This window comes from Megalops cyprinoides, chromosome 2 (assembly GCF_013368585.1).
Source record: "Megalops cyprinoides isolate fMegCyp1 chromosome 2, fMegCyp1.pri, whole genome shotgun sequence".
Taxonomy (NCBI): domain Eukaryota; kingdom Metazoa; phylum Chordata; class Actinopteri; order Elopiformes; family Megalopidae; genus Megalops; species Megalops cyprinoides.
This window is the reverse complement of record NC_050584.1, coordinates 50,513,688-50,536,068: the sequence shown is the minus strand read 5'-3', so window position 1 is coordinate 50,536,068 and position 22,381 is coordinate 50,513,688. Positions and strand designations below refer to the sequence as shown.

At 42.7% G+C, this 22,381-nt stretch overlaps 1 protein-coding gene across 6 annotated transcripts in view; it reads left to right on the top strand.

The window, feature by feature from the left end:
• The window catches only part of dab1a (DAB adaptor protein 1a), a 126,421-nt gene that overhangs the window by 30,036 nt on the left and 74,004 nt on the right, over positions 1–22,381 (top strand). For all 6 annotated transcript variants that reach the window (XM_036520750.1, XM_036520753.1, XM_036520756.1 and 3 more), the window contains exon 2: positions 19,295–19,501. In XM_036520750.1, coding sequence (XP_036376643.1) covers positions 19,435–19,501 — 67 coding nt within the window. In that variant the 5' untranslated portion in view covers positions 19,295–19,434. The remainder of the gene's footprint in view (positions 1–19,294; positions 19,502–22,381) is intronic.

Below are 22,381 nucleotides of genomic sequence, written 5' to 3'. Positions count from 1 at the left end.
TTCCAGCTCATGCTATAATGGTGTTTTCACGCGTGTAGAACAAAACGGATATAACATAAAAAATATATTTAAAAAAAGGATACATTTTCTTAGCACACTCCCACTCGGGGGTAGTGTACAGTGGTATTCCCAACTTAAATTCCGGAACTCGGTCTATTTTGTTACTGAATCCTTTCATCTGTAAAACTGTTACAAAGAGCCAACCAGACAGATGTCACATTGGATGCATATACCTGCATAGTGTTCCTCTGCAATATAATAACAAAACATGTCAGCTAATACGCACTCCTCTTCCTATTTGACACATAGCAGATTCTTTGCAGTCAATTTAAAAATATTTTGAAGTTATTATATTTTATTTTAGCGTGTACAGCTGTTTGAAGGAAATAAGTTGTATTTGTAATGTTATCACTACATCAAAAACAATGAATGAACTCTGCTTATAATCACTAATTCAGTGAAGCATTAAACCAGTGGCAAAATCACACCAGTGTAAACCAGATATTCTCCACCTTTTCAATGTATTTCTTGGCTTGTAAGAATTACTTTGTGGTAAATTGCTATTAGTGCGTGGAGTATGATTTTATTCTTGACTTTTAGGTTAGGAAATTTATATATTTATTTTATGGTACTTAAATCTATGTCCAGTTTGTCCAATGTATGAGTCAAATATATAGCTTGACACATCAGATCATAATCTCTCCCCAACACAGTTCTTATTGCCAAACGCAAGTTAACTATACATCAGAGCTGCTATAGACTCTGGCTCGAGAATGATCTCAGTGGTAGGAAAGAAAAACATTGACATTTACTCTGTTAATAGAATAACACATGGGAGAGACTTAGATGCATTACTCTTAACCTCTGCCAGACTGGACATCAGTTTTCCTTTTGAATTACAAATGTCAGCCATGGAGAAAAAAGGGCCTCGCTGTGTTCGTTAAAATCTTTGCTGTTACAGCTGTCTGTATTGCTATATGGTGAGCCAGACAGGAAGAGGGGCCCAGACTCATGGCACTATTTTGTGTCCTGTAGCATCAGACACAAAATCTCATCCACTTTGCCTATAAATACAAAAAGCAAAGCAAAAGCAAGGGGATTGGTGGCAAAAGTATGCTATGTATAAGTACCAAAATCACAGTTTGTATTACTGCAGAATAATTCAATTAATATCCCATATCCATACATCAAAGATTTGGGACATTAAGTGAGGTGGTATATTTACCAGGAATACTGCAGTGTTTCTCTGAGGAGCTTTTGTGGTCCAGGTGGCGGCCGAGTTGGAAATTTACTGGAGGATCCCTGTTGTAATTCACCACCCTCTGTGAATAGCATGGACTACAGCACTTGCTGCCCAGAATGTGTTTGCTACAATCCAACTCCCTGGGAGAGGACTAGAATTCAGATGCCTCTGATTCGCTCTGGTTTCACATAAAAACATTAAAACATTTAAAAGTGTTCCAGATATTATCAATAATCATCTCCATGAACGCATACTTGATCTAAAATGAGGAACCTTAGCATGCTCTCCTTTTGACAACATGAGACATCACAGCACATCGCTTCCACCTACTGCGCCAGAGAGTGAACTGCTGGACGAGCGGTGCGCACCTGGGAGTGAATCACTGTGGGGGAATCCATAAAAAGCACCTTTCAGATTAAGTATTAGAATACAGGATTCTAAGTGAGAACACCAGAAGTCTCTGTAGACAAGCTGTTCAAAGATCAACACTTGTCTCTCCCTTCATAACAAACATCAGACTAATGCTTATTCATTAACTTCAGCCTTGTTGACATGTGGAAGTGTATCCTTAGTATTCTGCATGCCGTGCAGGTGCTGTGGGCTTTGGCTGAGGAGGGAAGCTGTGATGATCTGCATTCACCAACAAATCAAACCTGTGGCTTCTAAGCACACATCTGACAGAAAGAGAGCCACGGTGAGAGCAGGGTGTCAATCCACGGATGCTCGCTGTTTGCAGAGGCCCTCTGCTCTCTGACAGTTCTGCTGAAGGTGTTCTGACCTCTTAGGCAGAGCTGCCTTCACGCTCCATATACGCATATCTGCCACAAAAGCAGACTTTGGTATCTCACACCAGGACTAAGAGCTTAATCATTACCCCATATCAAGGATTTTTCAGACTCTGGCCTCCTGATCTCTGTTATGGCCCAGTTAGAACGGATTCATTATCATCTAATCAAACACGCAAAGTTCCTGCCTCCACCCTTCAAATCCTAAACTGGAGTGGATTAGCGGGGCTGATAACATATCACCCTGGCCTTTTGAATGTGACATATCCGGTGCGATGTTGCAAAGGTTATTATTGGGATTGGTTGGATGACTTTTACCACTTTCCCCAGAAACAGGGCTGTCCTGAAATGTTCTTATATAAGAGAGTGTGGAGCAATGGCTTCTAAAAACTCAGACTTACCTACGATGATTTTTTTCCCCACTACATACAGTGCAGAATCTGGTTATTCCTTAGTGACACTTGCAAGTGTTATTTGTATTAGAAGAAACATAAAATAAGAGATATGAGGGTTCCAGTCAGTTTGCCTATACGTGCATCTAATTTAGCAACACTGCATAACGGCAATCCTGCAGGGAGATGGCAGTGATATTGAACCTCTAGCGGTATTACTGTGGGATTCATTGCTTGACAGATGTAGTTTGCTACCGTGATTTGCAATGTGATGTATCAGGGTAAAGTGAAGTGCAAGGGTCTTTTGATCAACGCAGATGCCTGTGATGTGTTTGAAGAACGGCAGATCTGCTAAATCCGCACATTTAGTCAGTGACAATTAAAGGTCAGAGAAATGGAAGGAACAGCAGGATTCTTTTCAACAGAATGAGTGTTTGTAAAGGATGTGGGAACACTGCTATAATGACGCAGTTTATGATAATATGGGACCTGGGGATTCTGGCGTTTTTTTCCCCGGGTAGCGCTGCAATCATAATATTTGCGCAGCATTTTCACAACTGATCCTTGAGATCGGGATAGATAAGTCAGTCATTTTGAATGTGCGTTTAAAAATCAATCAGGGCGATGGCTGGTGAGCGTCAGGGCGTTTTTCTTGAAAGAGCATTTAAAAGCTGCATGTTTGCGTTGCAGTCACCACTGTCATCACATGGCCCTGATGAAGTAGATTGAGTCCTCAGGTGGGTTCCGCAGGACGTGTGCCATAGCTGGAGAGACTCCTGCAAGGCTCAGCGATGAAAGCTGGATTAGCTATAGCATACAGCGGACGATTGCTGCTGCCATGTGTAAGCTTTGGAGAGAGGGGAGCGAGTTTGTCTCAGTCTGGCATCTTTCACACACGCACACACACACACACAGACACAGACACACACGCACACACACACACACACAGACCCACACACACACTGAGAGGGAGAGTGTTTTCTAGCATTATGTGCTGAATATTCTCTCTAGAATTGTTTTGACTCACCACTGCAGCACTAAGGCTATTTTGTCAGGCAGCAGTAATTGCTCTCAATGTTGCCTTTGCTGACCGCATTTCAAATTAGTGCTCTTTTATTAATTTTATTACAGATATTAGGTGTTACCCACATACAATTTAATAATAAATGCATTTCAGTAATTTTAATTTCACTTTAGTCTAATTGCATAATGTACCTTCTCCCAGAATGATTTAAGGATGGCAAGTTTTTTATATATATTTAATGGATGTGTACACAAGTATTAACTGGCACAATTCACAGACTCAGCAAGCATGTGTCAGGTTATTTGTTACTCAGGTGAGGGGACTGGTCACATATTTGATGAACTCTTGTGTTCTGGTGAACATCTGGATACCATTTGGAGTTACACTGTGGTCACAGTCTCGTTACAAAGGGTCCATTCTCTTGCAAGATATTACCATTACAATATTATTGACATTTTATTTATCATTTAACATACAGCACATATCTTACTGGGGCTTAAAGTAAATACAAATTGAAGAAACCAGAATATGGAAAAAGCCAAATGTCAAGACACCCCAGTGTGTGTAAGCTGGATGCACAAAGCATACACCAGTTTAGTGGGCCTTTAGAAGACTGAATGATAAGTGCCTGGTACATCAAATCAAAAACAGGGTTTTATTTTCTCATGGAACCACTAATTGTGCTTCTTAAGGAAGAAATAAAAGCTTTATTTGCTGTGGCAAACCAGTAAGAACCAACAGCATGTGAGCCTTTCTTCTCACATAGAAATTCAGAGCTACTCTTTGTCACTGGGACCATGAAAATTGAAAATGAATCTTTAAGTCCTGAAAGAGCTGGATGATTGATCCCAGTCAAAGCTTGCCTACTATTTAATGATCAGTCGCATTCTTTAAGGCAAAGGTTAAACATTTCACAACTAGGAGTGATAAAAGGTTCTTTAAGCTTACCAATTAGCCTTGCTTAGGGCTCCATAAAATATTTAACCGTCTGGTATCGACTTCAGATTAGGGGTTTTCTGCGTGCGTTGGAATTCGAAAGATCTATTTATTACTCTTATAAATGAATTGAAGTAGTCTGGGTATTCACAAGTTTGCAGTGTTGAATTCAAAGGGTGGTGCAGGCAGTCAACGTGATGTACGTGCTCCGTAGTAGTGAAAAGCAAGGAGGAATCTAGTCATTTTGTACGGTTATATTTGTGGGTTGGACTCCGAGCCCGCAGCCTTGCGCCTAGTGCAGCCTTGACTTAAGTGCGGAATTTAAGTGAGTCTTACTTTTGTGTGACTTGTGAGTGAAAATTAAATCAAAACCACATTTTGACCAGCACTGCCACTCTTGATACCCTTAATGAGCACATGCACTGTATGAGGAATACCAGGCCCTGTAGGTTACTTCTTCTTTAAGAGTCGTGTTTGCTTTTTATGACCTAATGCTGACACAGCAAAGCTACACCAAGTAATGCTGGTCATGGTTGCACCCTTCTCAGGGCAAGGTTGATGGGCTGTTTCCTGAAAACGGTTACATCACACTATAATACAATGACAGATAATGGGAGAGTACACATCAGGGGAGTGGCAGCACATTCCTTGCTAATGAGCACGGTTTGTGACAAAAAAAAACTGTCCTTGTCACTAGTTTTCTTTAAGAGACAGAGTCAAGTGTGCTGTTTCAGATGTTCATGATGTATGAGATAGAAGTGTTCAGGAGGAATAGACACAGGGTGAATTTACTCTGAAGCTTAATGTGGTTACGAGGCCCCCTTTTCTGTATTTATTGTGGTCAGGTTCACTCACAGCACCGTTATCAAAGGTAGCTGCAACACTTCTAGACAGTCCTGCTGGATGCAGGTAGTGAGAGCCATTACTAACTCCATTTGGTATGCTAATGATGAGCTCATGTGTGTGAATCAGCAACAGTCGTTGACTACTGCTTTTAGTGCACAGTTACTAATTCCCTGCACAAATAATAATTCCCGTTGGTGTGGCACTCAAGAGGTTCATTCAGCTGCAAGCACAATTGCTTACTGGCAACAGCGGAACAATTTAGCGGCATCTTCGATTGCCCTGTGAAATTAACAGACACTGTCTTCAACAACCTTTAGGATAAACAGACTTTCCAGCGATGCCTCCATGTTTGTTTACATTGATCTTTTGCAGTAGTACAGCGTACACAACACCCTGAAACGTGGTAGCGAGTCCTTCTTGTTCACATGGTCACCATCTTTGCTCCACACTAGCTTGTGGACGTGGACAGGCACACAACAGCATCAAATGGGGTTAGTTGTTATGGTTGCTGAGCTGAGGCATGCTTGTGTGAACATCGCCAGACTCTGGCAAATGTTGCTGGGAGGTGCTGCAAGGTGTAACACTGACATACTGGGTAAATATACACAAACCCAAAATTCCATTTCCCCCTCATAACAAAGCCCAGGAAGATTGTTTTGTCAGGAGCATTGTCAACAGGGGCGTATGACAAGATGATTAATTGTTTTGAATAATTGATGATGGCTTCTCCCATTAAATCTGAATTTTCTGCTCTAATGATTTATATATCTGTATTTGGTAATTGGATGTTAGGTGTTTTATTCATTGGATGTATTTGCAATTTGACTATTTTAGTATTCGCCTGTCAGTTGAATTGCAAAGTGGGCTTTTTTCATATTCAGACCTCCTCAAACTATCATTAAGACAGACTGTCTCTCTGAAAGGTGTTACCAAGTTCTAAAAGCACATGAAGTGAAAAGCGCAGATGACTGGCTTATGTTAAACCTACCCTGTTTCCCATTCTGGACACAAGGGCATGCCAGTCAGTGTGGAATGAAAGTATTCACAATAAAATGCAGCAGAGCAGGAGATGGTACTAATTAAGGCATCTGTTGGCACCCTGACAAAAAGGCTGAAGCCTTTTCTACATGAAGGCAATGGAAAAATAAGGGGGAGAGTAAAGTCCAATTTACATTTTCACAGGAGTAACAAGGCGCAAGAGGAAGTCACAGGAGAGCACAATACATTTTCATGACTTTTTTCCCCTTAAAACATGAGACTATGCAATCCCCCAAGGTTAAAGGCAGCGTGTTTGAAATCTGTTGCCTGTTTTTCCTCACATACGGAAGGGGAGGTGGTGGTGGTGGTGGTGGTGGGGGGGGTGTGTTATTGTCAGATCTTAGTCTGAAGATTAAAAACTTAAACTTTAGTGTTTTTTAATTCACCATTTCTTGATAACGGAATGAAAAATAGCCTTTCTGGTACCAATGTGAAAGTGATGTCATAGTGGAATCAGGAATCCATTTGCATGACAGAGATCATTTGTGGTTTAAGTTATTTGTGTTGGTCAGTGTTGATTGACACAGTAGTATGGCTGTCCCTTGCACTACTAAATATCAAAGGAGGGTGAGGGTCCTTCAGTGGTGTGGGCATATACATGTACTAAGTGCAATACTGCATAAAGGCATGTTTTGCAATCTCTATCACCCACACTGTGGAAACTACTATACATTCAGACTATACAGTAGTGTCTGTCATTTAAGAGTGGGGCTGAGATTTCAGACGAGCTGAACTGCCTTCTCCTGCTCGCTGAAATGAAAACCGAAATGTTCCCCGATGCCACTGAAATGATCATTTGTGCGACACTGAAGACTTGCCAGGCCCTAATCCTGCGAGAGAGAAGTGCAGTGATTTCACTTAAATGTCAAAATTTCTATCGCTGCTCAGCGAGCACTTCTACTGAGCATGAACAGAGCTATAACACGAAGCAATGTGTCATTGAGGAGAAAAAAAAAATCCTTTGGTATTGGTGCTGATGGCGTGACCTTGCTTGAAAAGGGCGCGCAGATCTGTGCTGTTATTTAAATGAGATGCACTTGCTACTCAGGCAGGGCTGCACCCTTCCTGCCCTGCAGTTAGTAAGGCCCATCTGTGGACTCATTTAGAGGCTGCTTCCTGAACTTTGCTCCGTCTCTCTTTATCTGAGCTTTTTACGCTTGTCCTCCAACTCTGCGGGGAAGTGAAGCGCTAACTCGTAGGGATATATCTCCTTATTCACTGACTAAAGCTGCCAGGTAATGTAAGGGGAGTACTAAAGTGGGGCTGTTGATTTTTTGTTTTGACATTGATTTGAACTGCAGACCAACTGCAACACAGTGTTAAATGTGAATTACCTGCTGCATTCTCTGAGCCTGCGCGCGAGAGCTAAACTTTTATCAACAGCCACAGCGGCTGGTATTTTCTGCAATGCTTAAGTGCCTTCCATATATTTTCTGACGAGTGCTGCTGATACTATCTCAGTTTTGGAATTCTGCAGTCCCACAGTTAATGGAACTGAAGAGCTGTTGTTTTATCATTTATAAAAATATATGTACTAGTCTCTATGGATCCCGGGTCTAGCAGATAGTTTTTCTGTAAGGGAGTGTAAGGGAGATCTTCAGTGGCCTTCATAATGTCTTTTTAAATAGGCTTTAAATAGTCAGTGTTTCCAGACTTGACACTGTGGGAATAATTTGCTTGGATAAATTCCCTTGTGGATAAACCCCATGTAAAATGAATTTTGTGGGGAACGTTATTTCTATGCAGGTCTAAAGCTATTGTGTGTTATGGAATTGTGGTAATACAGCAAGATCATTCTGATTGTTGCAGAAGTGTTGCTTTCACCAAAGTGGGGTGGAAGGTATGCTCCTCAGACTGAAGTAATGGCTTAGTTTAGGTGCTCTGCTTCAATTAGAGCCATACTGGAACAGCTACTTCGCAATAATGTAAAGTGGGAAAGTGGCACTCCAAAAGAGTCTGATTAAATGGCAGACCCTTTTCTAGCAATTACTCTGTGTTATTGTTTTTGCTTACCAAACCGCACAGCGTATAATACTGGTTGGGTTTTCCAGTGTTCTGGCTGTCTCGCTAGACCTTCATCAGAACATGATATGAGACATACACAAATACTTTAAATAAGAGTCTGTAACAAGATGGGTTAATGGGCTAAAGTGTTGATGTTGCAAATATCATTTTTACTGTTGAGTTCATTCATGAAGCAAAGGAACACTGCCATTTCCTACCAGACCACATGAGCTTTCAGCGGTTGTTTTTGTCTTTGTATTTTCTGCATTTGATTGTTTGGGCTCGGGTTTCTCGCGTCCAACAAGAGACATCAATACTTCTCCATTAAATAAATGTGTTGGAAGGAAATCTCACGTCAAAGTCACTTACTGATCCTTTTCCCAAAGCCAATGAAAACACAATTCTAACAAACAGACTCAGAATAAATCCTAGTTTAGTCAACTGGAATATGTTTAGCTAGATAGAAATCGATACTAACTATAAGGAGGACGGCTCACAGACAAGAGAAATAGTAAGGGGAAAAACTCTGAAGAAAATGTCGGCCAGGATCAGCACAATCGAATGATGTCCTTGCAAAGCTCCGAACCCGACTTTGAGTAGTTGATAGGTTATCAAGTGTTTCCATGACAGTCTTCGATGGTGCAGCTGTGATTTGATGCCTGGAACAGTTCACAGTTTGTCTTACATCTAAAGGGCAAATGGATTTCATAGTAGGCTGAATAGAGCTGTAAATGAAAATGGCAGATTTAAGTAGAATGTCACTCAGTTTGATTTAATGAGTAGCGTCTGTCACTCACCTGTGAGCAGCCTGATCAAACTTCAGGGAATGTAGCACTCAGATGGGGGCTCTTCATAAATTATTTATAAGGGGGGGCCTGGATTGCTGTCTCCAAAATAGAAGTGAATAGTTCATTTATAAGTCATCTCGAACAAGTAAAACTCAGAGGGTAAATACTGCGTCAACAAGCAGCAGGGCTTCAACATCCTTCAAGACACTACTTAAGTGTCTGCTGCCCTATTTTCGGCTATTGAATACAACAAATGCTTTTACAGCCCGAAAACAAATAATAATGCACTTTTCATTTCCGCGCCCTCTGAATCATACCTTGCTATGGGCCTTCTGTTGTTGTAATGGAGATGGCGTGTGAAGTGACATCTATCCGTTTTGAATGTTTTGCGAGGTGACACGGTGTAGCAGCTGGAGTTATTGGGCATGGAGGTGGCCCGCGCTGTGACGGTGCCATCTGTGCCACGGCGCTGGGAGCGCTTTCATAACAAGAGGGTCAGCGCCAGGTGCCAACTTGCATCTATCCAGCTCCCACCCCTGGTCACCTCAGCCGAGGCTGGGCACCACTGCCAGGGGCAAGGACCCGGGATCAGGGCTCACTGTGCCGTCCTATCAGATATGAGCCCGAATACTTCTGTTGACTGGGTGACTGTTGTTTACCTGTGGGGTAGCTGAGATCATGCTACCCTAAGGGCTCAGCCAGTTATCTTTAGTTCTTGGAACACCACGCTCACCAGTAACCCGCTGCTGAACCCAACAGGTCAGATGGTTCCTGATAACTGGTCCCAATGAATTCAGTCTTCGAAGCCCAGAATATTCTAACGAAGATGTTCACAAAAAAACAAAACAAAGACACAAATCTGTCATGTTGTTCCTTAACAGGAGAATAAGTGGTATAATTCTGTTGCTGGTTCACCAAATATGAGCAGAACTGATGAAGTCATACTCCATGAATTTTAGGTCAGAAACCTTGAAATGTTCAGCATTTTAGATTCCCTCTTCAAAAATTTCACCAAATATATATTAGATAATGTGACTCAGCTTGTTATGTAGCACTGTCTGTTCCTCAAGCAAATGATCTCTTTGATCTCTTGTCTTTGAGAGTCACTTCTATTCAGAGCTAATGTGTCGTAATTAGCAGAGATTGGCTTTCTGAAGATTGCTTCCTCTCAAACTGGCTGCAAGGATGTTAAGGGCTTCCCAGTTTTGCAAATTTATACAACAGTGTGGACTTTGTGTGTGTTGCAAGACTCTTTGCGCCATTCATTGTGCAGCAAAGCACACCGGAGGGTGTAGTTGACTAAAGTACACAGGAGAGTCACGCTGTGCAGGAGACGGAGTGGAGAGGCATGTTGGGCTGATGCCAGGGTCGGTAATGTGTGCGCTGAATTGCTAGCCCCGCCCGGCCGTGCTCACATTTCCATCCTCCTGCATCCATGTGAGGCTCTGCCCTGTCAGTCACAGATGCACTCCTGGTCCCCTCCCTGCTGCTCCGTCTGCCCGGTCCCCAGCCCTGTCCCTAATCCCGGTGGCGTGATGGGCAAATGTGCCATCAAGAACAGCAAAGCGCCGGTCAGGAAAGTGCCAGATTGGCGTACATGCATAAGACAGCTGGAGAGATTATTGGGGAGCAGTGTATTATGGCGATGGTTTTGATTAGCAGCCTCTTTGATTGATGGGCTGTGCGGGGAAATGCGTCCGTAGGTTGTGGGTTATTAGAGGTACGGCTGTTACCTGGGGAGATGGACCTGATTTATGCACTCATTGGCTTTCCAATGAAAGAGTGGTGATGGTGTAATTTTTCACCACTGCGTGCCACGCTCCATCTGAGAGCTTCTGCGCATGGATTTGCATCGGGAGGCCTTGACCTCAGGGGTGGGGTATCATGTGACATGTTCATAATGGGATAGCTTTCTCTACGAATGGGGTGACACAATCCACACCCCTTCTCTGGCTCCCACCCCAGAACAGGAGTTTCACACTGCTAAAAGAAAGTGGATTGCCTCATTCTCAGTTCTCACTCCCAAACTGAAAGCATAAGGGTGTTGACCTGCTCATCGAACAGTGCTGATCCGCATCACACCCAGGTAGTTCAGGGCCAGATGGCCTCAGCTCCCAATCATACACTTGCTCTCACTTGAACCTTGCTTACTTGCCAGTTTTCTATGTGAAACACACAGGGGGTCTTCCTGTTGTACAGGAATGGCTAGATAGGAACAACACGGCCAGCTAAGTACTTCAGCTGTGCTGTTTTACCACATCATCGGTGATAATGAGTTTTGAACTGAGATGATTATACCCGGGAAATGTTTTCGCACATTCCAGGCAATATCGCCAGATGTGGCAAGATAAAGAAAACAAGAGACCGCATTCTCATGCTGAAGGAGGAATAGCTAGACATAACCATTTGCCCTTATTTACAGCCCCTTTCATACACATGCATATCACTTGCCCTTTCAGTGCAGCCCCAGTCAGCTCCATGCTGTGCAAGTATAATATGACAGCAAAGTCATCCGTCTAAAACCTGCCTGAATCATAGCCCAGCTGTCAATATTTCTTATTTTTCTAGGTTGTGTGAATAGGGCTGTTGCGTCAGACTCTTTCTTTCGTTTTTTGAGTATCTATTATTGATATGCAACATAACCCTAAATGTCACACTGACATTTTGCAGTTTGCTTCATTCACACATATTTTTGTGCACTTTTTGGTCCTAGTGAGAAAGCACTTTCAAACTATTGTGCTAGTTAGTCAGCCTACAGCATGACATCTGTGCTCTCTCAGCCAATCAGCTATTTCCCCCCCTTCATTACCAATCACCTACCATACTGTTACCGTTGAATATGAATGTAGCTTATGTGTTAACACAAAACAACATCACTGTTAATGTCTTCCTCTATTCAACTCTCTAATCTAGCACTGAAAAAGGATAGCCTGCTTATTGGATTATCCATACTGATTGAGAGGCATACTTGATCACCATTATTAAGATTTCATCAGTGGTACTGCAGTTTTCATAGTGTGTCTGAATTTGCTCCCTGCTGCTAATGATGGAGAGATCATTGTTATCTAGAATGGTGCCAGCATTACGCAGTACATGTGAAACAAAGCATCCGAGTTAAAATAGAATAAGGACAGTCTTTTCTGTGGGGATTGGAGAGGGAAGCACTCTGAAGAGTGTCAATGACTTCTGTGGAGAGGGGTTGGGTACATATGATAAAAATGAAGACACTTCAGCTAAAGATTATTAGGCTCAAATGTAAGGCTTTTATGGGCTGAATTCCTCTGTTCTTGGGTGTCGGCAGAACGAGTGGTGTTTATTAGCTTTGACCTAAATTAAATGAGACAATCAAAGCTGTTAAAGCAAAGAACAGATTGAGAACCATAGTGACCTAGATACCAGTGATTTGAAGAACAGGCATACAGTACAACGCATTTACTTGCTAGGCTGTCTAATATAATAAAGTGCTGGCATACCCATCTCCACTCTGATGAAAATTAAATTACAATTGCTCCCCCAACGTACAAAAATGGCTTTGCTTTAGCATTTCGTTTAAATTCAGGCTTTGAAATGTTTAGGGGGAGCTTATCACAGAGCTGTACTTCTGTCCTGATTGACGCTTCACTTTCATTTTTTGTTAATTTTGTCGATGAATTAATTGCTGTCCTTGAATTCCTGACTCGTGTAGAATTTTTTCCTATGTTTATTTACAACAGGCATTCAGATGGAAAAAAGACCATGTGATCTGTTCTGATACAGGGATCTGCTGTTTGTATCCACGGTTAACTGCTTATTTTTGTCATTTTTTAAATCCCCTTCAGACAAAAAGGGATTGGTATCTACAGCCCATCTACATCCGTCCCTGCTGCATTTAGTATTCCGCCAATGTCCTCTACCTTTGCTCCTATTAATATGCACCATATATTCACAGCACTGCAATAGCGGGGAAGGGGAGCTCTATCTAGATGCAGATGGTGAGGGTCGATAGAGGAGGATATGTGTTTGTCTTATTGAGGTGGCTCGGTGGCTTGTGAGGGGTGACTTCCCTAACCCTGAGATGATCGGGGCTTTGGTGTTCAGCTGCAGCATCAGGCGCAGGCTCGTGGTTACCATCTTGCCTTTGTTGTGGGGGGAAAATTCGGAAGGAGCTGAACTAACAATGAACATCACATGCCTGCTTCCAAGCCTCCCTGGCACTGTCTTCCAGTTAGCAGCAGATGATTTATGGGGATTAAGCTTGCTTTTTGGCAGCAGACTACTTATGGGCATCCAATTTACCGCTTTTTTTTTGGCGTATACAGTATTTCCTAACATTGTAAATAATCCCAGAAATGTGAAGCATTTGTTGATGTCATTTTTAATCTGGGTAGTCTAAACAGCAAGACCTGGTCCTTGTGTAAAATGCATATATTAATAAGGCTTTTGCAGCATTTGCTGTTGTAAGTTGTTCCATTGCCAACTTTGTTCTCTGTCTCGTTCTTGAAACCACCTGAAGTCTAATTATATGTCCTGCTAAGTTGCCTGGCTGTGCCACTTCATTATGTAGAGAGCCTGAACAGCAGAAACAGTAGGGACAAGATGTTACCCCTTCTACCTTTTCTAAGCCTGTTTTGGGATGTCTTCCAGTTAATTATAAGATAAAAATATTGCAAATGAATGATCTGAATAAATACTGTTCATGTTCTTTCTTTCCATCTTTATAATTCTGTGTATGTTATAGACTCTTTGTTTAGAAGCATCTTTGCTACTGTATACATTTATGCTTTTATTTGTGCTTCCAAATGTTTTAAACTTATAATTTCTGACTGCATTTACATCAAAGAATCACATTATTTATGCATGCTACATGCAGCATGTCTATGGAATTCATACATGGATCATTCTGACACAAAGAGAAGAGCTTCCAAAGATTCAAACGCAGAATATTTTGTAAAATTGCTTCTCTTAAAAGTTGCCCTTATCAGGGTGAGGATGTATGACTTTTCACTGGTTCTCAGGATCCAAAAGTCAATCTCTTCTGGTTTTTCCCCTTTATTTTCGGTATATCCTGAGGTATTTGTCAGATGACCTATTGGTCTTGATAAATATCTGGACTGAAATATTGTCTTCCCTATGCAAATGACTGCCATAAAATATTTTGGAAGAGGACTGTATTCACTGCCCTGGATTCATCACCTTTCTGGAGACCTGTAGAGCTATATAGTTCTGGGTGAGTGGTAGGGGTTTGATCACAAATATTGTATGTAGGGAGGACAGTAAGGAGGGAGAATGCAGTAAGCCAGGCAGGTGAAGACCAGGGTCTGGACCAGGAGCTGGTTTGAGCAAGTGCTTAAGAAGGGGGGATTCTTTAGATACTGAATCGACAGGCCCTATTCACCACCACTGTCTGATCCACACTGTTGGGCATCATCCAAAAACTCGAGGTGGTCTGGTAGGCTGACACCTCAATACTTTCCAGGGTGGTGGTGAGCCAATTCGAGCCTCAGATGATGATTAGACATCCACAGTGAAATGTCAGCGGGCCAAGCCAAGATGCATGGCAAGACCTGAGTTCCAGATGGGCGAGAAGCAGCGAGAGAAACAGTTGAGAGCCATAAGCATAAAAAATACTTTTGGTATTGAAATCCAAAGAGAGCCTCAAATAAAATATTAAACACATCAACCAGATGGAGAAATCCATTGCAGTGTAGGAGGAGGTCACTGTGCTTGTGACCATATGGCAGGAGTGTCCTTCTGGAGCAAAGTGTACCTCAAGATGATGCAGTGGAAAAACAGTCTGGAACAAACCTGTGTGGACTGGGATCATAGAGCTGTAGTGAAACATGGCCAATGGAAAGGAGCCAAAATTTTTTAATCACTACTAAAACTGTTATCAATACTACTATGAAAACTACTATTAGTACTACTACTATTATAATAATAATAGTAATAACAATAATAACTAGGTTAATTGATGTTCTAATGATTCCTTTTTGCACTAGTAGTGAAACTGTAACCTAATAATAGTTATTTGAAATATAAAATTATCTTCTGACTAAAGATGCTACTCAATGTACTGACAATGGCCAGTTTCAACCAGCGAGCCCTTCCTTTGTCAGGGTGGCAGAACACTGGCAAAAAAAAACAATTAGGAACTATAGCAGCAATCATCTATAATCTTTAACAAAATGGTGTGATTCTAAATGAAAAAGGCTGACTTTCTAAAGAGTTCTGGATTGACACATTAGTGTAAAGAACGCCATTTTCTTTTTGGTGTATCTGTGCGGCACAGTGCCTTCCAGTGATCAGCTATTAGTCATTATTTCCAAAATGTAGGGCTTGAGAAATTGGATCTAAACTTAGACAGTCGTTTCTGAATAATTTTATTCACTTGTGCTCAGAAAGTGTGGCTTCCCCCGAAGGGGACATTAGCCTAGATTTAAAAATATCTGCAGTAGCTTCCAGAGAGCGGTGAATCAGTGTCTGGTTGAGGTAGCGGGATAGCAGAAGGGTTCGTGTCGGGGTTTAGGAGGTTGCATTTGTGGTGTTTACTATTGTGTCTTGTGTTTTTAAAAAATCCAACTAAATACGGTGAAATGACATAACAGAATCCCTTGTCCTGGAAGTAACCTTACCTTACTCATAACGTGTGAAGCAGACAAGGCTGTCTTTATTCCTGTATTTTCTCTTGTATGCCAAGTCGAAGCAGATGGGTGCATTGTGTTTGATCATGGAAGCGCATGTGGTGATGGCAGTCCAGTGTTTGAATCTTCTTTTAAAAAAATGGTGTGTCCAGATTCAGTTTGTAGCAATTTTTTTTTTTCAACCAAAAAAAAAAACCAAAAACATAAAAACAAAGGTGTGTGTGGTGAGGTTACCTGAGAACCTGGGCTGAGATGATAATCAGAAGCAGCTGTTTTTCTGTCTTCTTATTTACATCCCTGTTTGCACTCCATTATCTCTGTCATTACTCCTGAAATTTGCCTGTGCCTCCACTTTAGTGGGAGCAGGAACACCATTCACGTACAAGCATTAAGTTTTTAAAACACGTCTTAGACTGATAGACCTGTAAAAATGACAAATACAAGCCAGCAGTAGCAGTGATAGTACACATTTACAGCTCGAGGTGAATATTTCCTCAAAATAATTTAACCAGCTGAAACTAAGATAGTGCTCTCCATACTAAATCGTGCTGCAGTATCATGAAAGATGTGCCAGCTGTAAAATAATGACTTCATAAAAAGAAAATTGCATTACCTACTTTATCTACTTACTTTTAAAGGGTAGTTTGTTGTGTAACTATAACTAGTCAGAAAAAGCAATTATATCATCCAGTGCATTGCATTCCTTAGGCACAAACGTATATTCATTTAGGTGGTTATATTTCTGTTTTTGCTACTATTTTTCCATTTTGAATCTTCTGCTTCCTGTCAATGCTGTAAGACCTGTTAGCAGCACTGCATGGAAGAATGAAGAAAAGGCCTTTGGGCTCTATATTTGACCATGAAATGATGATTGATGCCTAGTTTTGGTTATTTTGCAATAAATTTGTAAATTAAAAAAAACTGACTTAAGTCAGTATAACTGATGTGTGTGTAGCTTTGTAATGAAGTATGCTATACTGTTACTATACTATACTGTTACCCTTACCCTAGCTATTATTATTCCAAGGAATATTAATATGTGAACTGCTTTACAAGAGATTTGGCTGATAATTTAGTGTAACGTAACTAGAGGCATATAGTTTCTTTGATAACTGGTCTTGAATTTTGGCAATTTTTTTTTCGGTAGTGGTACATGTTGTAAACAGCGTTTGCATTGTATTGTATTTTGTTAAGATTGGCACCTATCTTGTTCCCCAATTTTCCCATGGTTCTAATCACGTAAAAGTCTGTAATATTGTCTTGTAGCAAAATAATGAAGTGGCATATTATAAAACTTAGATCTTGAAGACTTAAATCTTCAACTTGCAAACAGTGGATTCTCGAACCTGACGGCAGCATATCTCAGGCTGGCAGGCTGCCAGGCCTGGAGAATGCCAGTGGAGGCACTGTCGTTGACACTGGGGTGTCAGTGGCAGTGACAGTCACCAGGGTCGGATAATGCAGTTGTTAAGCGGAGCACGGTATCTGTTTTGACAAGCGGAATCCGGCTGTTTGCAAGGACATGGCACAGACTGCCCATCTCCTTCAGGAGAGTTTGACGTGGCCAGCCTACTTCTGCTGCAGCCCCTCCCACCTCATCTGGCCTGTGCGGAGTGTGATGTGGGTGACAGAAAGGGGCCGCATCATAGCTTGACTGTCTTGACCCCCCCCCCCCAAACGGCTGAAAACGAACGATTAAGTGGGTGTTTGTTGGTGGGCAGAAGCTGTCATCTTGGCTTTGAGGGGCTTGTGTGAGGGAGAATGTGGCGGAGGCAAGTGTTGTCCTACTCCAGTGGCAGCTCAGGCGCCCCCTCTGTCTCCCTACCCAGTGGCTGGAGCTCCTCAGATAATGTCTAGTCAGTGCACTGCGCACATTCCTGGTGTTTTTCCTCGATAAAGAAGATTAGGAGCTTTCCTCTGACATCTCAGCCATTTAGGACTTAACATATTGCGTATATGCAGAAATGAAAAAAAAAAAAGGTCCGTCAGGCTGCCTTACTATCTCGCCTATCCATTGATCGTTGGTTTGTTTTCAGCCGGAGGCAGAGCTCGGATTCAGTGCCGCTGCCTGCTAACAGGGGACTACTGTGTCAGCTGCTGGAACGCCACGAGTGCAATTAATAATGTAAAAAAGAACAGCCTCTCCAGTTAAGGAACGGTGATTATGCGGTGGGTTAACCTGGCCGACCGCTCGCTCTGTTTGTTGTCGAAGTGTCAGGGTAAATAATCAGCAATGCAAATAAGAAGACAGTGGAGCTGAGCAATCCTGCTCGCCGTTAATTATTCATGAAGCCGATTTGGTTTGATCCCCTGAATTGCTCGCTGCTCCGAGTGATGCCGATTTCCAGGGAGGCCAATTAGCACATCAAAGGTGACAACAGACGCTGGAGTGGCTGCTAGTGGGGCGGGTGGAGCACAGTGTAGGGGCACAGGGGGTTGTGAGATTGAAGACAGGTTGTGTGGTTCAGGGGAGAGATTAGCCCGACACTCTGCGCCCGTGTGTCAAAAGCGGGAAGCAGGGAATTCAGATGAAGCACTTGCTGCATGGGACTCCTCCGATGCCTCATTAATTGGTGGGAAAAATAACAGCGATGGCAGATTTTTCACCAAGAACAATGTCCACCCCTGTTCAGACAGAGGGAGGGTTGTCAAAGCTATAATCATGCAAGTTTGCTTAGGGCTAATCGTGAAGATATATGATCTCATAGTGCACCATGAGGAATCTGATTTATTGGTTCTGCTTTGATTTTTCTTTTGCACTGTCATGCTTCATCCACTTGAAACAATAAACTTTGTATTTATAGTTATGTAGTTGACATTTTTTTGTATTTATTGACTATTCCGTTTTAAGTTGCACTGTGAGCAGTTATTATTGTGTTATTACATTACTATTATTGATTTACATGACATTTGTAACCACTCTGTTAGTCAGAGAAATGTATGTCACGGAAACATTTAAGTTAAGTGCCATATGTAACACTAGGGGACTTCAGGAACTGTCAGGATTGACAGCCACTTTAATAATGTTAAGCATTTATATGAAATGTTGCCCTGATACTCTCTCACTACGTGTGAAAATACCCACATTTATTTGGCACGATATTCACACTGACAAGGCCAGAAAGGAATGTTTGTTTCTGTTTGAATCTTATTTTATTAAATGATATTTAGTGTCACAATGTTCCATAGAGCTTCCCAAGACCTTCATTAATGTGCCTACTCTCTGAAGTTAATATCTTTTGCTTCTATTGTACTGTTCTACTGCTAATGTGCTGGTTTGAGAGGACCAGGACCCAAAAACATGGTTATGTGAAATGGCTTCTCAAAGGCACAATTTGTGTTTTGTCTGGATACTAAGCCAGTGTTCCCAGGTGGGCAGTTTGTATCATCCTCCTGTAGTCATTAACAGCTCCTGTTTTCAGCATGCAGCTACACAAAGGCTCAGCTCCCTCTATGAACACAGGGTTAAGATGCTGTCTTTGGGAACCAAAGTAATCACAGTGGCTACAACAACAAACCCTCCTCTGAGTGTTTTTGCATTTGTCTTTAATTCCTTGCTAAATTTGTTTTTTTTTTCTCCCCCTTTCTCTCTCCCTCTTTCTCTGTTTTGTTTTTCAGCACTCAAAGGGAGTGATTGGGATGCTGTGTCAGGGCTAGAGCAAGCAGTGGGACTGATTCACAGTCAGCAGGAGAGCCCTTCTAAATGAGCCTGTGTGCGCTACTGGACCTGCTTTGAAAAGGAATAAGGACTTAATAGGATGTCAACAGAGGCGGAACTCCAGCCAGCTGTGAGACCCAGCGTGAGAAAGGAATCCAAGAAGAAAGGTAGGGGCCTGGGGTCTCTGATTACACTGTGTGTGTGCCCATTAAAGCACACGCGCGCAAGCGCACACATACACACGCTGGTACAAATAGGGGCACAAACACATACACATACACACAAACCTTAGCAGCACTTGTCCTGCTAACAGTACAGTCATGTCTTAGTGAGTCTCTTCAACTGCTTCAACTTCTTGCTGTTAAATAATCAGTCATAATTAATTAATTTTTAATCTATGCTGCTCCAGTCATTGCTATAAGTATAGCTTGCAATTTCACGGTAATTCAGGAGTGCATGTTCTGACCTGGTAGCATGAAATTTGGAAATGATGGTTCACTCAGTTTTGGACTTAAGTCTTCATTGAAACGAAAATAATTAGAGACTGGGACACTTTGATGAAGCAGTATCTTCCATTTTCCACAATATTGCAGACAGCGCCACTAAGTCATGCAAATTGTCGAATGTGTTGATAGTGTTATACTTACTACTGGGGACATACATTTGAGTCTTTTCCTATGTAATTGCAGAATTTGCTCCACCACCAGCATCATAATTAATGATAAATCTGTGTATTACATGAAATTTGTTCCTTTTAAGAGGCCATTCTCCTGCCCTGGCCTTTTCTTTCAGCTTGCTCTGCCTTCCCAACTTAGCACTAAACAGATGCACAGTAATTATATCAATGGTACAAAATATTTGTCTTCACCTCACACTGAATTCTCTGTTTTTACATTAAAATGTCATCATTCCATATGTGACCTTAGTGTTTAGTGTTGCCTGCCTTTATGAAAGAAGAGATCCTTGGGAAATCATGGTGCTTGATGTCACCCGGATCAGCGGTGCTGTGTGTGGATTGCTCAGGTGTTCTTTGCAGCCTTACCAGGATATTTCTTTTGGCTGGATTCCACTGTAAACAGCGGGGCTGATCATCCGGCCAATCGATATTGGCTGTGCATTAGCCCTGTCTGCAGACTCTCTTTGATGGCTTGAGTCATGGAGCTGCGGGGGACACACTTCCCCCACATCCAGCTGATGAGTTTTCAGTTCCGTCCAGCGGGTTTTCCACCTCCATTTAAATGAATACCATCCCTAGAATTGGGGGAGAGTGGCGAAATGGGTTCTATTAAGGCGGTGCAGGAAGTGAGGAGGTTGAATCACCTGCTGGGGTGGAAAATGAAACTCCTGGATTATCTACATCCTTCCAGAAACAGGGTTTGACATGCTGCTTTCCAGACAGGTAAAACAGCATAGAGCACGGCTGGAGTGGACCTGACCTCTGGCACTTAACGCTGTTTTTTTTTTTTTGGACTGTCTGCAGTGGAGCTGTTGTCCCTTTTTCAATCAACAGTGCAGCACATGCCTTTGTGATGCCCCATCCACTCTCCTTTATTCCCGCTTTCCTGGATTGTGCGCCGATTTACGGACTCAGCTGACAAAGAGCAGGTACAGGATGTCCTAGAAGCCAGTACATAGCAACTGCTGAGAGAGACCTGGTTTCTCCTCGTGCCTGCGTGCATCTGTTACAGTGCTCCCATACACCACACAGAAGGCAGCGAGTCTAGTAGGGGGGACACATGAAACAGAAAATGAGAAATTTCTTGTTTACGTTTCTCCTTGTCAAATGAATCCTTTTAGTGTGAGTGGATATTACTGCTGGCCGTGAGAGCATAATGAGGAGGGGCGAAGATGAAGGAAAGTTCCAGGCGCTGAAAGGCCGCCGTGCCGGTGACTCATGGGACCCATTGTGCTGCGGCTGTGGAGTGTTTGCGTGGGCGGCGGGGGCTGTGGCAGGGAGAGGGCGCCACTGCCGTGGAGGAGGAGGAGGAGGAGGAGGAGGAGGAGGAGGTGTTAACCGGGCTCCTGATTGTGGATGTCTCCATCACGCGGTCCCTGCCACGCCGGGGGTAACAATACAGGGGAGCGGCAACAGCTGTCTGCCTTTCAGAGTCACGATCTTATCCGCGGTTTTACACGGCGTCTCGCCTGTCACTCCTGCTCCGCTGTGCTGCCTAATTAGTAATGCGGCAGACCTAATCTTTGAGGTGTTTGAGCTGAGCGACACCACTCATTTTCGAGCCGCGTCGCTAATGATGTCTCGGCGTCCCTGTGGAAGTCCTTATGTTGCACCTGTTATGAAGTCTCCACCGGAGGCTGTGGGATGAATCATGCAACCTTATCTGTTGAGGGGAGCTCATGTACCCTGTTTTGTGCATGTTACTCAGTTAAACACCTGCATATTAATGGAGGTTTTTAAGTACCAAACCCAAGGGCACAGCAGCAGTGTCCCCTTCAAGATTCAAACCTGCATCCCTCTGGTCTTGCATTTTTTTTTCCTACACGTTCTCTGTGTGTGTACGTGGTGAATCGCTGATAGCACCGTAGCAGGGTTTCAAACATCACACCAAATCAATTGTACTAATTAATAAATGCTTTATGGGTGAATTTCCCCATAGCCCGCTGAGGAGGAGTAATGAGTGCACTGTATTCAAACAGTATCTGTTCAGAGCAGGACGGACACACATGGGGCTGTTCTTAATGAATATGAATGTCATTAATGCACATTAAAATGTAAAGGAGCCTAATACAGCCGGGGCTCTTTCAGAAACACCGTGACTAATGACGCGGGCAACTGGTGAGTGCCTGTCGACCTGCCTTTTTTAAATTAAGCAGTAAATAGCTTTGGACTACTTTCCTGTACCCAGCGCCATTAGGAGCAGCGGCTCGCGTTGTGCGCCTAGGTGACCGTCCTCGTACAGTGTTTCGGTTTGTGCGTGTGTGGAGCCCCAAGAACCTCTGGGCGCCTGGAAATGGAAGCGGGGAGGAGTCGCGGCCCCGTGATCCAAAAGTTAATTTGCGAGCTGAACCTCTCAGCGGGAAGTCCTGGC